Genomic DNA, 14,735 nt, shown 5'->3' with positions numbered 1-14,735 from the left:
TAAAACATACTGCTTTGTTTTTGAACATTTAATAAAAATTGATTTTTTTTAAAAAAAAGATAAAACATACCGAGTAGTGGTTTTTGAATAATTTTCTGGTGGGTTTTTGGAATTGCACCTAAACATTAAAATGTTGGCTCTCATGGGCCCAGATAATAAAAATATGTGAAAAGGCCCATTGAAAAGAAAGAATTTAATGAATATCATTCACCCATCACTCGTTGCAAATATCACAAACCTAATAGTCATACCAAACCAACATTCCTTACCTGCCTTTCACTAACACGGAGAGGACCAAAAACAATGGTCTGTATTAGCTTTGCAATCAGCATCAGAATGCAACAGGCTGTATTTACCAACACCTGGAAAAAATAAAATAAAATAGAATTAAAATAATTAGAATTAGACTTAGAATTGTTATGTCCCACCAATCTCACTACCAAGCAACTAGAATAGACAGTAGGGTGGAGTAGGGTAGGGTGGGGTGGGGTGGGGTGGAGTGGAGTGGAGTAGAGTGGGGGATGGGATGGGATAGGATAATGGAATGCAGAGTAGAGGTTTATAAGAACAGACTGAAAAATCATTTGTCTGAAATTGTATAGGGTCGCCTGCTTGAAGATTAGAAGACTTCCAAAGTCTCTTTCAACTCTGTTATTATGTTTGGAGTGGAGCGGAACGGAACGGAACAGAAACAGAACAGAAGTATCTTAAAATTCAGATTTATTTGCCAAATTACTTCCTTTCAGACATTTGGGACAAAATGTAAACACCCACTCAGGACAGCCAACAGCCATGCAGGCTGTGGAACTACTAACGTTGATATGGCACCACTTGAAAATTTGTAACCCAAATGATGTGCAACAAACAAAGCAAACATAAGAACAATCAACGCCCTATTAATACATATGTCATTATTTTAAAAAATTCAAACAAAGGCTACTCCATAGTCATGAGAATCAAGTAATTAATAAGGAGCTATAGTTCTGATTTGCATGCTGTAGACGTACACCTTCTTGTCTGACACTTTTATGACATTTATTCATAACATCTGAGTCACCATTCAGGTTTTAATTTCTTTACAGTGATTTATTCTGGAATTAAAAACATGACATGGCTTGATGTTTTTTTTACTCCGTGTCGATAACAGAAGTCACACAATGGAAAAAGTCTGATATAAGCCAAAATAGTCTTTTAAGTAGATCTGACTAATTCAAGCTATACATAAGGAAGTAACTCATCCTAATCATTATTCCTTGCATCCTGAGAACTTGTCACATAAAACTTTGCTGAGCAAAGTTTAAAAACAACTCTACAGCTGACATTCACCAAAGGATCTCAGAACCATCCTAAAGAAAACAATTCTACACAAACAAAGGGACAGATTCTGTTCACAATCCTCGTCCATAAATCCCCTGATCCTTACATATTGGCAAGAGATGCAAGACTTTTGAACATGAAATCGAATGAAGTTGATTTCAAAACCCTTCTATAATTCTGCAATTGGCTACTAACAGAGTAGGATCAACAAAAATATCATTCAATATTTTTTTTAGGATTGCTGTAATCACTAACACACTATGTTTTTCAAGCTTGGCAACTTGAAGATGGTGGACTTCAACTCCCAGAATCCATTGCTGGCTAGGGAATTCTGGAAGCTGAAGTCCATCCAACTTCAAGTTGCCAAGAGAAAGCCTTCCATCCTTCCGAGGTGAATAAAGTGAGGACCCAGATTAAGTGCTATTGCTATTGTCCATCCCATCCATCCATCCATCCATGGTATGCAGTGGTTAGTATGCAGGATTGCAGGCTAACTCACTGCCCACTGTCGGCAGTTTGATCCTGACTGGTTGAAGGTTGACTCAGCCTTGCGTCCCTCCGAGGTGGGTAAAATGAGGACCCAGATTGTTGGGGGCAAGAGGCTGGCTCTGTAAACTGCTTAGAGAAGGCTATAAAGCAGAATGAAGTGGTATATAAGTCTAAGGGCTATGGCTATTGAGAAACACTCCTGTAACAGAACATGCTACCCTTGTTCGCACGTTGTCTTTCGTACAGCCAGGAACCGCATTTGGCAAAAAGTGAATGAAATTAAATGCCAGCCTATCAGATTCACGTGTTACCCAAAAGCAGGACAGTCTTGTCATTCAAACAGGCGAACGAACCCCGAGCCTGTCTCATCCAGATCCCAGTCAGGTTTCCAACGTTTCCATTTGACGTAATGGGAAAACTTGCATTAATTCAGGGTCATATCCACAAAAAATGCTCCCCAGGGCAGTTGGGAAATAGGGCTGCCCTTCCTTGCGCATCTGAAAACACACCCAGCAAACTACCTTATAGGGAAATGGCAATGGGAGTGAGTTAAAGTAGCTTTATTTTCACATTTTTTTTTAAAAAAAAAACTATTTAGGTGTGTAAGGCAAGCAAATAGGGCAAGGGGAAAAAATATTCAGTTTGGCAAGGCTGCGGTAAACCCATGAATAAAACAGGAAAGAGAAAGAGGTGGACAGGATACGGGATCTCCCTGGAGGTGGTCGTGGGAACAGGTCAGCCTTAAATTGAAATAATCAGAATTTATTTATGTTTATCCCATCTTTATTATTTTTATAAATAACTCAGGAAACAAAAAACAGCCGGACAGAATTTCAGAGTCCAGAAAGAAAAACAAATAACCAATGAAAAGAAATATAAACACACAATGACATTTAGTTCTCGAGTTTAGTGACCATTCAGAGTTACGACGGCACTGACAAAAGTGACTTACAGTCATTTTTCACACTTACGACTGCGGCAGCGTCTCCAGCTGGTCACGTGATCAAAATTAGGGCGCTTGCCCAAAGGGTTCGTATTTACAACGGTTGCAGCGTCCCAGAGGGGGTCATGTGATCCCCTTTTGCAACCTTCCAACAAGCCAAGTCAATGGAGAAGCCAGATTCACTTGACAACAGTTTTATTCATTTAACAACCGAACTGATTCAACCAATCGAACGTTTTATTGTCAATGCACAACATGCGTACAATGACGTTGAAAATTTCACAGAGCAACTGCGGCAAGAAAAGTCGTAAAATGGGGCCAAGCTTGCTTAATAACTGTCTTGCTTAACGACTGAAATTCTGGGTTCCAGTGCGGTCGTTAAGTTGAGGATTACCGGTAAGTTTCAACCTTAGACAGCAATAAAATTGGAGTTTCTGAAAAGCAGGACATTAGAAAGGCGTCCCCAGGCAATCATTGCTTCCCCTGGCTGAAGAACCAGCTTAGTTTGTTCCCCTGACCAGAGGCAGCCCGTGTTTACCTGCTGCCACGCCCCCTCCCCAGGTGATTCACTTCACTTCCTGTCTGGCGGATTGCCAAGTCACAGGCCCAGGGCTGAGCTGGGTTGCAAGCACAGGTAAATGTTCCAGTTCTTTGCCATTTCTACACTTAAGGTGCTGATCTTGGCGCTAGTTTTAAGCATCAAAAGCTGTCCCTGGTTTGTTTGATGCTCAGAAAAAGTTCTTGCACTCATATCAGTCTCCTCCAACTGCCATCTGGAGCAAGGATTGTCGGGTGGGTGAATATTCAGGACAGGGCCTGTTCTGTGATGGCTCCTTCAGGGCTTTCTCCCCCAATGACAGCTCCACAGCTTTAACAAAAAGATCCCTAAGTACTGTTTTAAAACAAAAAAGTTCAATGTAAAACATTTCTATACCTGCCATCTTAAAATGGGAGGGAGAGAGGGAGGGAAAGAAGGAAGGGAGGGAGGATGAGGTAAGGAAGGAAGAAAGGAAAAGGGAGGGAGGGAGAGAGACAGGAAAGAAAGAAGGAAAAGGGAGGGAGGCAGGAAAGGAGGGAAGGAAAAGGAAGAGAGGGAGGGAGGATGAGGGAAGGAAGGAAGGAAAAGGAAGGGAGGGAGGAAAGGAAGGAAGGAAACGGGAGGGAGGGAGGGAAGGAAGGAAAAGGGAGGGAGGGAGGATGAGGGAAGGAAGGAAGGAAAAGGGAAGGACGGAAGGGGGAAGGACGGAAGGGGAAGGAGGAAGGAAGGAAGGAAGGAAGGAAGGAAGGAAAGGGAAGGGGAAAGGAGGAAGGAAGGAAGGAAGGAAGGAAGGAAGGAAGGAAGGAAGGAAGGAAGGAAGGAAGGAAGGAAGGAAGGAAGGAAGGAAAAGGGAAGGAGGGAAGGAAGGAAAAGGGAGGAAGGAAGGAAGGAAGGAAAAGGAAGGAAGGAAGGAAGGAAAAGGGAAGGAGGGAAGGAAGGAAAAGGAAGGAAGGAAGGAAGGAAGGAAGGAAGGAAGGAAGGAAGGAAAAGGGAAGGAGGGGAAGGAAGGGAAAAGGAAGGAAGGAAGGAAGGAAGGAAGGAAGGAAGGAAGGAAGGAAGGAAGGAAGGAAGGAAGGAAGGAAGGAAGGAAGGAAGGAAGGAAAGGAAAGGAAGGAAGAAGGAAGGAAGGAAAAGGGAAGGAGGGAAGGGGGAAAGGAGGAAGGAAGGGATGGATTTCTAATGCTTCCTGCCAGTGTCCCACAAGAAAACTCAATGGGGAAGCCAGCAGGAAGTCAGAAGTCCTGCTCCCATTGCATCGTTTTACCTACTTGGCGTCCTTCTGTTTCTCTGTTCAGGTTTCTGAAAGGATGACGACCCAAGGGACCACGAGTCATCTTGACTTTTGAAAACCTCATGTGGTTATGCTTGTCTTATACCATTAGTCCTCGACTTACGACGACAACTGCACCCAAAATTTCCGTAGCTAAGCGAGACAATTTCAGAGTGAGGTTTGCCCCATTTTACGACCTTTCTTCCCATCGTTGTTAAAGGCGATCCCTACAGCTGCCAAGGCTTGTGAATTTCAATCACGTGACAACGGGGATGCTGCAACAGTCACAAACATCAAAAACAATTATAATTCTCTTTTTTTTTTTCCAGCGCCGCTGTAACTTCAAACGTCCACGAAACGAACAGCTGTAAGCAGAGGATTACCTCTATCCCATTAATTTTATTATAATTAGTTTAGGCCACAAATTGCTCGTTGCATCTTGGTCCCTCTTTCGAGCGACTGACGTTTCGAAAATGTCTACCTGGCATTGTGAGCTTACCTGGCGCATAGCCGGCTATTAAAGCAATTCAGTAAGTCATGGGAAGCCATTTAGTCCAGACACAACATGCCAAGAATCGTTACCCATTTGCCTTACAAGAGTCGTGGGAGAGCTCATCAACAACTGCAGGTGCAACATCACGTTCAGAGTGTGTGTGCACAACACGTGTGTTTGCACAACGAAAGAAAAATAGCATTTCAATCTTGGGTGTTACGGAAGGCTAGTGACCAGAAGTGGCATTCAGCTGGTTCTGACCGGGTCTAGAGAACCGGGAGTGAGAAAATTTTGAGTAGTTTGGAGAACCGGCAAATCCCACCTCTGACTGGCCCCGCCAACCCCATCTCTTCTCTGCCTCCCATCGAGTCCCAGCTGATCGGTTGGGTCTCCTTTGGTTGCCCTGCACAGGAGAACGGAGCTGGAAAGCAGGTTAGTGGGGTGGGGAGGGAATGCGGATTTTGCAGTATCCTTCTCCTGCCACGTCCACCAAACCACACCCACCGAACCTGTAGTAAAAAAAAATTTGAATCCCACCACTGCTAGCAGCTGTCTTTAACTACATCATTGTGGGGGAGCAGGCACCTTTAAGCTTCTATTGAAAAAATAAACTGATTAAAAAATGGGACAGTTACTGTTCTCGACTTCCACTGGTTCATTTAATGACCATTCAAACTGAATAAAGAGGGATGGATGACCATTTTTCACACTTAACAACCATCACAGACACGTGATCCAAATTTGGAACCATTTCAAGTTCAATGGAACCCATGGAACAGAAGTTGCCTTCAAAAGTTGTGGGAGCTTCATCCCTGGAGGTTTTCAAGGGAGACTGGACTGCCGCTTGTTGGGGGTGTGTAGGGTCTCCTGCTTGGGCGGGGGAGTTGGACTAGATGACCTACAAGGTCCTTTCCAACTCTGTTCATCTATCTGTCTTAATCGATCTTCTGTTCATCGCTGTTTACGAATTCCGTTGAAATAAAAGTTGCGTCGTCCCCATTCTTTGTACATATTTTTGGGCGCGTTCTAGTAATGTCTACATTATTCTAAACACAATTCCTACTCTACAGAGTCTTCTGTGAGGTTCTTTCTAATGTTTGTTTGATTTTATTGTGTCTTGGACTGCCGTTTGTCAGAAATGGTGTAGGGTCTCCTGCTTGGGCAGGGGGCTGGATGACCTACCAGGTCCCTTCCAACTCTTGATCATCTGTCGTCTGGTTCGTATTTATGACCACTGCAATGTCCCAGGGTCACATGATCCCTTTTTGCAACCTTTTAACCAGCTAAGTCAATGGGGGAATCCAGATTCACTTAACGACCGACTGCAGCGATTCACTTAGCGACTGTGGCCAGAAAGGTTGTAAAATGGTGCAAAACTCACTTTAACAAATCTCTCGCTTAACAACAGAAATTTTAGGCTTATTTGTGGCCGTACGTCGAGGACAAGCTCAGGTACAGAAGTTCTCAACTTAAAGCTGTTTGCTTAGTGACCATTCAAAGTTACAACGGCACTGGAAAAAAAAGCAATTTACAACCAGTCTCACAATTACAACTGTCACAGGATTCCCACAGTCACATGATAAAAATTTGGGCACTTGGCACAGCTGGCTTTTTTTTTTTTTTTTTTTTTGATGGTTGCCACATCCTGGGGGGTCATATGATCATCATTTGCAATCTTCCTGGCCGGTTTTCAATTTGGGGAAGCCGGATTCACTTAACAACCGTGATGTGGTTCACTTAACAACTAAAACGATCCTCCTAACGAGGGGTCTCCAACCTTTTGGACTTCAAGGACCACCAAACTTATAATTTTAAATTCCGTGGATCACTAATATGAATTTTGACTGACAGGTCGCTTGCTGTCGTTGGTGGGAAAGTCGGTCCCGTATTCCAGAGCTGCAGTGGTCACAGGACTGGCCCTTTGGTCATCCCAGAGCAGCTGCTCCTCCACCCGGGTGCACCAACCTGCCATGGAGGAGCTGCTCTGAGATGACCAAAGGGCCAGTCCTGTGACCACTGCAGTTCTGGAATATGGGACCGACTTTCCCACCAACGTCCGCAAGCCACCCCAGGACGGATTTCCCTCCCCCGCTGTTGGTCTTACCTTCAGTTCCAGCTCACGTGGCTCTACTCAAAGTAAGGTTTGCGCTTGGCTGAAGGGTGGGGGCCAGCGGGTGGGCGGGCCACGTGGGCGGTGCAGCCTTGGGTTCATGCGCAGCCTGGATTAATTGCTTTGGGGGGGACATTTCTCTGCAGATCACCAAAGTATTTTTCACGGCTCACCAGCGCTCCGCGGCCCACCAGTTGGCAACCACTGCTCTTAACAACCATGGCAACAACAACAAAAAGTTGTACAATTGAGTGTGACTCATTGAACCAACCCCTTGCTTAATGGTGGGAATTCTGATTCCCGTTGTGTAAATGGAGGACTAGCTGGCTGTTATGACTCCCCTTCAAAATTCAAGCGAGCAAAACAGAAAGCAGCCGTTTCAAAAGTAAATCAAACAGAAAGAAGTCTCACAAGATAACGGCTGTCATAAATTACAATCCACAGCAACAATCTTTGCTCTGTTCGGCAAACCAGTCCTGGCAAAAAATCTCAAGCCTCAGAGCTTCTGCTGTATCGTCTTCACGCAATAAGTCACTTTGTTCCTGGCAAATTTTACCAGCCCAGCTGTGTCCTTTTATACTCATTGAGGCAACGTGCTAATTTCCTTAATTATTGACTCGCCCTCCTCCTTCGTTCTAACTGGGTTTGCCTCCTTAATCGTCTTCTGTTCCTTACATTTAACCACAAGTTTTCCAAGTTCTCATCTCCACTAGAAGACTCTCTCAAAACTTCCCTGTCAGTCATTCCCGGCTGTTGATCAGATAAGGAACCAGAGGAGGTCAAAGGTCCTGACAATTCTAATACATCAGGTCTGTCTTCCTTTGTCACATCCATCTCCTCATCCTGGTTACTATTCCCATCACTGAGCCCTGCCGGCTCATATTTTTCTGCCATGTCCTCCTCACTTGAACTCATATCAGCCACAGGAGCTGAATCCAAGCCCGGAGCCACAACAGCTGGCTATGAATGAATAACCATGTTATATAAATAAATCAAGTGAGTTGAAGTTAACCTGCCTTTAGGTTTAGCCTCCTGTGTGAATTAAAGCCTATACGTTCAAGGTGGAAAAAGTAAACGACCGCAACGGGGAAAAAGTTGCCGCTGCTTCCAACCACTGCAGTTGTGACCCTTGGCACCATGCACAACGGGGTGGGCTAGATTTTCTTCGCAACCCCTTCCAACCCTTACATTCTAAGACTTTAGGGATTAACACACAGAAGAACACATGCTTCTTTCTCTCTTCTCTCTAGCATTTCTAGATTACGCAGAACTCATCGAGGTCTTTTTAAAGCCACCTGTTGAGAGGCAGCAATTCCAAAACTGAGTCTGTTTTAGAAACTGAGATCTCTTTCTGAGCAAATTCAAGAATTTGTCCGTCATGCCTGTAGGGCGATCAAGCCAAGGATAACCTCAGATGAAAAGACTGCCACGCCCCTAAATCCCAGCCACTTGGTCATCGTCCAAGGTGATGGGAGCTGCAATCCAAAACATTTAGAGGACATCCAACTGTTCAGCCCAGGTTAAGAGACATGCCTGCACCCCAAATAGCAATCGCAATAGCACTTCGACTTATGTACCGCTCCACTGTGCTTTCCAGCCCTCTCTAAATGGTTTACAGTCTCACCATATTTTTCCCAACAATCTGGGTCCTCATTTTACCAACCTCAGAAGGACGGAAGGCTGAGTCAACCTTGAGCTGGACAGAACTGAACTGCTGACAGTTGGCAGAATTGCATTCTAACCACGGTGGATGGATGGATGGATGGATGGATGGATGGATGGATGGAAGGAAGGAAGGAAGGAAGGAAGGAAGGAAGGAAGGAAGGAAGGAAGGCAATAGCTCTTAGACTTATATATTGCTTCACATTGCTTTCGAAGCGGTTTAGAGTCAGCCTCTTGCCCTTCCGACAACCTGGGTCCTCATTTTACCCACCTCAGGAAGGAGTCAACCTGAGCTGGACAGAACTGAACTGCTGACAGTTGGCAGAATTGCATTCTAACCAGTGGATGGATGGATGGATGGATGGATGGATGGATGGATGGATGGAATGGATGGAAGGAAGGAAGGAAGGAAGGAAGGAAGGAAGGAAGGAAGGAAGGAAGGGCAGTAGCAATAGCTCTTAGACTTATATATTGCTTCACATTGCTTTCGAGCCCTGTCTAAGCGGTTTACAGAGTCAGCCTCTTGCCCTTCCGACAATCTGGGTCCTCATTTTACCCACCTCAGAAGGACGGAAGGCTGAGTCAACCTTGAGCCTGGTGAGAACTGAACTGCTAAACTGCAGGTAGTCAGCAGAAGTAGGCTGCAGTACTGCACTCTAACCACTGCGCTACCATGGCTCTTATTCTCCACATTGACTCCAAAGCAACTCCTCTCCCCCAGTTCTTTAGGGCCCTTGTGTCTTCCATGATTTTCTTTATCGTATCCCAGAAAACATCTCCTACTGACACATCCCTCAAGGCCCACCTACACCTGGGCAGCTTCCTCTTCTTCTCTAGCACAAAGCTTTCTGGGCGTCTCTGAGCCGATCCCTCCCGCTCAATGCAACCTAGAGCCCTGGGTTGCTTCAATGAGTGATGCTACCACCTCACATCTCCCCCCCTCTTGTCATAATTTTACTTCCTGACTGAACATTGTGCTATTGGCCCAAGTTTCCAAAGGTGACTAAGAAATGGGGGTATTGTTGGACAAGTACCAATCCAAGCCATCTGGAGGGCATCCAACTGTTCATGCCAGGTTAAGAGACATGCTTGCACCCCAAATATCCTTCACATGGACTCCAAAGAAACTCCAATGCTCCCTCGCCCCCAGTTCTTTAGGCCCTCATACGGTAAAGGTTCCCCTCGCGCATACATGCTTGTCATTTCCGGCTCTAGGGGGCAGGGCTCATCTCTGTTACAAAGCCGAAGAAGAGCCAGCGCTGTCTGAAGACGTCTCCGTGGTCGGCATGACTAAAGGCTGAAGGTGCATGGAACGCTGTTCCCTTCCCACCAAAGGTGGTTCCTATTTTTCTACTTGCATTTTTTACATGCTTTTGAACTGCTAAGGTTGGCAGAAGCTGGGACAAGTAACGGGAGCTCACTCCGTTACGCTGCGCTAGGGGATTCGAACCGTCGAACTGCCGAACTTTCTGATCGACAAGCTCAGCCTCTTAGCCACTGAGCCACCACGTCCCAATAGAGACCCTCATAATCTTCCATAATTTTATCATGCCACATAGACCCCCCCAGAAAAACATCTTCTCCGATATTTAAGGTTCGATTTAATGAGCGGTCCTACCACCTCACATCTCCTCCCTCGGTTATCATTGTACTTCCTGACTGACACAATGGCCCCACCATTGGGCTATTGGCCATTGTGGCTAGGAGGCAGGTACCATCATCCTCGCCCATTATGGCCTCATGTAATGGGGTTCTCCAAATGGGACTGGATCCACAGCTGTCATCACCTGGTTTGTTGGTCATATAGACGGGGTCTCCAACCTTGGCAACTTTAAGACTTGTGGACTTCAACTCCCAGAGTTCCTCAGCCAGCAGACCAGGGGTCTCCAACCTTGGCAACTTTAAGACTTGTGGACTTCAACTCCCAGAGTTCCTCAGCCAGCAGACCAGGGGTCTCCAACCTTGGCAACTTTAAGACTTGTGGACTTCAACTCCCAGAGTTCCTCAGCCAGCAGACCAGGGGTGTCCAACCTTGGCAACTTTAAGAGTTGTTGACTTCAACTCCCAGAGTTCCTCAGCCAGCAGACCAGGGGTCTCCAACCTTGGCAACTTTAAGACTTGTGGACTTCAACTCCCAGAGTTCCTCAGCCAGCAGACCAGGGGTGTCCAACCTTGGCAACTTTAAGACTTGTGGACTTCAACTCCCAGAATTCCTCAGCCAGCAGACCAGGGGTGTCCAACCTTGCCAACTTTAAGACTTGTGGACTTCAACTCCCAGAGTTCCTCAGCCAGCAGACCAGGGGTCTCCAACCTTGGCAACTTTAAGACTTGTGGACTTCAACTCCCAGAGTTCCTCAGCCAGCAGACCAGGGGTCTCCAACCTTGGCAACTTTAAGACTTGTGGACTTCAACTCCCAGAGTTCCTCAGCCAGCAGACCAGGGGTCTCCAACCTTGGCAACTTTAAGACTTGTGGACTTCAACTCACAGAATTCCTCAGCCAGCAAAGCTGGCTGAGGAATTCTGGGAGTTGAAGTCCACAAATCTTAAAGTTGCCAAGGTTGGAGACCCCTGGGAAAGAAGAGTAGACATGGGTCCTCTTACACCTAGGTGGGCCCATCAAATCCTTTTACTACAACTCCCCAAAACTCTGGAGAGCAGAGCAGTATGGAGCTCTCCAAATGCTGCTGGCCAACACATCCGGCGAAGGCCCGTCCCTCAATCCCACCCATGAACATCCTTCAGCAGCCTTTTTCTGCCATCCAAATAGGCTAAGAGTGAGACTACAATGCCCATCTTCCCGAGCAGTGTAGAATAAACCGGAAGTGGGACACCTCCATGCAGGGGGCAGAGAGCCCCCTAAAAGTCGATGAACCATCCCCTCCCATCGCCCGCTCCTAGCAGTTAGGAAACCTGGGCGTCGGAGGCTCTCGAATCACCCCCTCTTCTTGTCCAGCTGGGGATCATGGGACCTGGAGTCCCAAGGCACCTGTCAAGGTGACAGCGTGAAAGACCATCTTTTCCATGCCTCCCCCTCCTGCTAACTGGGGAACATGGCATGTTCCAGTCAGAGTCCACTTCTGGGCTCTCAAGTCAGCCCTCCTATCACCCAGTCTTCCCAGCTGGGGACCATGGGAATCAGACTCCATTCAAGATTCACCGGGAGCGCCAGGTCGTGCTAGGAGGGCAGGGCAATCGCCAGAAGGAGTACCCTCCCTGTCCGGGGCGGATAATGGGAGCTGGAGTCCATCTCCCTAGGCTCCTCTACCTTCACTCTCACACACACCAGCTGGGGATAATGGGACCCAAAGTCCCTCCTTCTAGGTTCCTCTACCTCCCCCTCCTGCCACCCAGGGATAATGGGACCCGGAGTCCGTCCCCCTAGGTTCCTCTACCTTCATCCCTGCCAGCTGGGGATACTGGGACTAAGTATCCATCCACCAGCAAGCTCCTCTATCTCTGCCCCCTGCCAGATGAGGAAAATGGGACCCGAATCCATCCCCTAGGTTCCTCTACCTTCATCCCTGCCAGCTGGGGATACTGGGACTAAATCCATCCACCAGCAAGCTCCTCTCTCTGCCCCCTGCCAGCTGAGGAAAATGGGACCCGGAGTCCATCTCCCTAGGCTCCTCCAACTTCACCTTCCCCACCAGCTGGGGATAATGGGACCCAAAGTCCCTCCTTCTAGGTTCCTCTACCTCCCCTCCTGCCACCCAGGGATAATGGGACCCGGAGTCCGTCCCCTAGGTTCCTCTACCTTCATTCCTGCCAGCTGGGGATAATGGGACTAAGTGTCCATCCACCCCAGGCTCCGCTAACTCTGCCCCCCGCCAGCTGAGGCTTATGGGACCCGAAGTCCATCTCCCTAGGCTCCTCTAACTTCACCTTCCCCCACCAGCTGGGGATAATGGGACCCAGAGTCCATCCCCCAAGTTCCTCTATCACTCTCTCCCCCCCCACTGGGGATAATGGAACCTGGAGTCCATCCCACTAGGTCCCTCTGTCTCACTCCCGCCCGCCCCCGCCCCGGTCGCCAGCTGGGGATCATGGGCCCCGGAGTCCACCAACCTCCCCATTCCCCCCCAACCCCGGGGGCTCACCCAGACGCAGAGGCCGTCGGAGAGCAGGTAGTAGGCGAGGTCCAGCGCGGCGGGGCCGTGGCCCGGCGGCAACGACAGCGTCGGCGGCGGTTCGAGGCCGGCACTTCCGCGTCGGGCGTCGGGCCGGGCTCCGTCCCGGGGTCCCGGCCTGGCGGAGGGCGCTGTAGGCGCTGAGCAGGCAGCCCAGCAGGGCCAGGGCGCTGAGCGCCGCGTAGACGCGCAGGCTGGGCCACGGGAAGCGCTCCAGGAAGAGCAGCGGCATGGCGGGGAAGGGACGGGGGCGCTGCGCGGAGGAGGAGGAGGAGGAGGGTCTCCCGGCAACCGCGGCCTCGCTCGGTCGCTCTCGGTCGCTCGCCGGCCGGCCCGGAGCAAGGCAGGGCCGAGAGGGGTTGCGCTGCCTGCCTGCCTGCCTGGCTTGGAGGCAGAGGAGGGAGGAGGAGGAGGAGGAGGAGCGGGACGGGCTGGCTACCTGCCCGCGGGGGGGCCTCCTCAGCCGGACCGGACAAGGGAAGAAGAAGGCGGCTCGGCCCGGGAGCCGCAGGAACGGACGACGCGGCGGCGGCGGTGGCAGCGGCGAATCCTCCGCTCGGCTGGCCGGACCGGGGGCGGGGCTGGGTGACTCGTTTCCCCCGCCCGCCCCTCCGTTCTTGCCGGGCCTGAGGAGCTGCCGGGGCGGGAAGGGAAGGGTCTGCGTCCTTTGGGGGGGAGGGCAAGGTGGATGAGGTTGTGGGTGGGGGGTTTCAATGGGTTGGGGGGGGGCAAAACGGGACGGGGTGGAGGTGTGGAGGGTCGCCTATTGCCCCCTGGAGGTTGGTTGTGGAGAGTATAATCGAGCTGGAAGGGGGTCCTTTGGAGGTCTTCTAGTCCAGCCCCCTGCTCAAGCAAGGAGTCCCCATAACCAGAGGCCTCCGAACTTGGCCCCTTTAAGACTCCGTTTTACGACTTCTGGTCAAGCGTATTGCTGCAGTGGTCCTACGGCTGTAAAGTGAATCAGGCTTCCCCATTCGACATTTCTTGTCAGAAGGTCACAAAAGAGGAACCCGTGACCTACTGGACACTGAGTCATAAATATGAGTCAGTTGTCAAGTGTCAGAATTTCGACCATGGGGATGCTGCAGTAAAAGCATAAGTGTAAAACATGGCCCTAAGGCACTTTTTTTTCAGTGCTGTTGTCACTTTGGTCACTAAATGAATGGGTTGTAAATCGAAGATTGCCTGTATGTGTTTTTTCTCTCTTATCTTTTTTCCCCCTCTTTTCTGTACATCTTTTATTCCCTTTATCGTTTCTTTTTGTATTCTTTGCTCTGGTTATTAAAAAAAATTCCCATTACATTTAAAAAAATAAATAAAGTGGGGGATTTCAAAGATGGGGGGGCGGGGGGGGGGAGGACAGGAAATTGGGAGGAGCCTACCTAGCAAGATTATTGTGAGATAATAACAGTAGAGCAGGTCTCCAAACTTGGCAAGTTTGAAGACTTGTGGACTTCCACTCCCAGAATTCCTGAGCTAACATGACTGGAGGAGGGATTCTGGGAGTTGAAGTCCACCAAGTCTTAAAGTTGCCACGTTTGGGGACCCCTGCAGTAGAGCAGGTCTCCCCAAACTCCCAGAATTCCCCAGCCCCTGCAGTAGAAGGAGGGCTCTCTGAGCAGCTTTGAACTCCTTGTGATTATAAGCACATAACCAAAATGCTTCCCTCCCAGGCAGTTGAGAGCCCTGCCTTTAAAGAGACACATCCTGTCTGGATGATTCATCCTTTTAAGCCCTTCGTTCAGGCTACCAAACGTAGCTGCTCCATGTGGCCAGTAGACTTTG

The 14,735-nt window shown here is 48.7% G+C and overlaps 1 protein-coding gene across 3 annotated transcripts in view; it reads right to left on the bottom strand.

The window, feature by feature from the left end:
• The window catches only part of AMFR (autocrine motility factor receptor), a 43,445-nt gene extending 29,731 nt beyond the window's left edge, over nt 1-13,714 (bottom strand). Inside the window, exons 1-2 of one of the 3 annotated variants that reach the window (XM_087971682.1) lie at nt 12,921-13,714; nt 270-362 (exon numbers count right to left, since the gene is read on the bottom strand). In XM_087971682.1, coding sequence (XP_087827808.1) covers nt 270-332 — 63 coding nt within the window. In that variant the 5' untranslated portion in view covers nt 333-362; nt 12,921-13,714. The remainder of the gene's footprint in view (nt 1-269; nt 363-12,920) is intronic. The other 2 variants (XM_087971683.1, XM_087971681.1) reach the window with 2 other exon arrangements.
• Between the last annotated feature and the right edge of the window lie 1,021 nt (nt 13,715-14,735).

This window comes from Notechis scutatus, chromosome 9 (genome assembly GCF_049901735.1).
Source record: "Notechis scutatus isolate UNSWTSFEM ecotype Mainland chromosome 9, rNotScu1.2, whole genome shotgun sequence".
NCBI lineage: Eukaryota > Metazoa > Chordata > Lepidosauria > Squamata > Elapidae > Notechis > Notechis scutatus.
The sequence above is the reverse complement of the archived record's forward strand: the minus strand, read 5'-3'. Positions and strand labels throughout refer to the sequence as shown.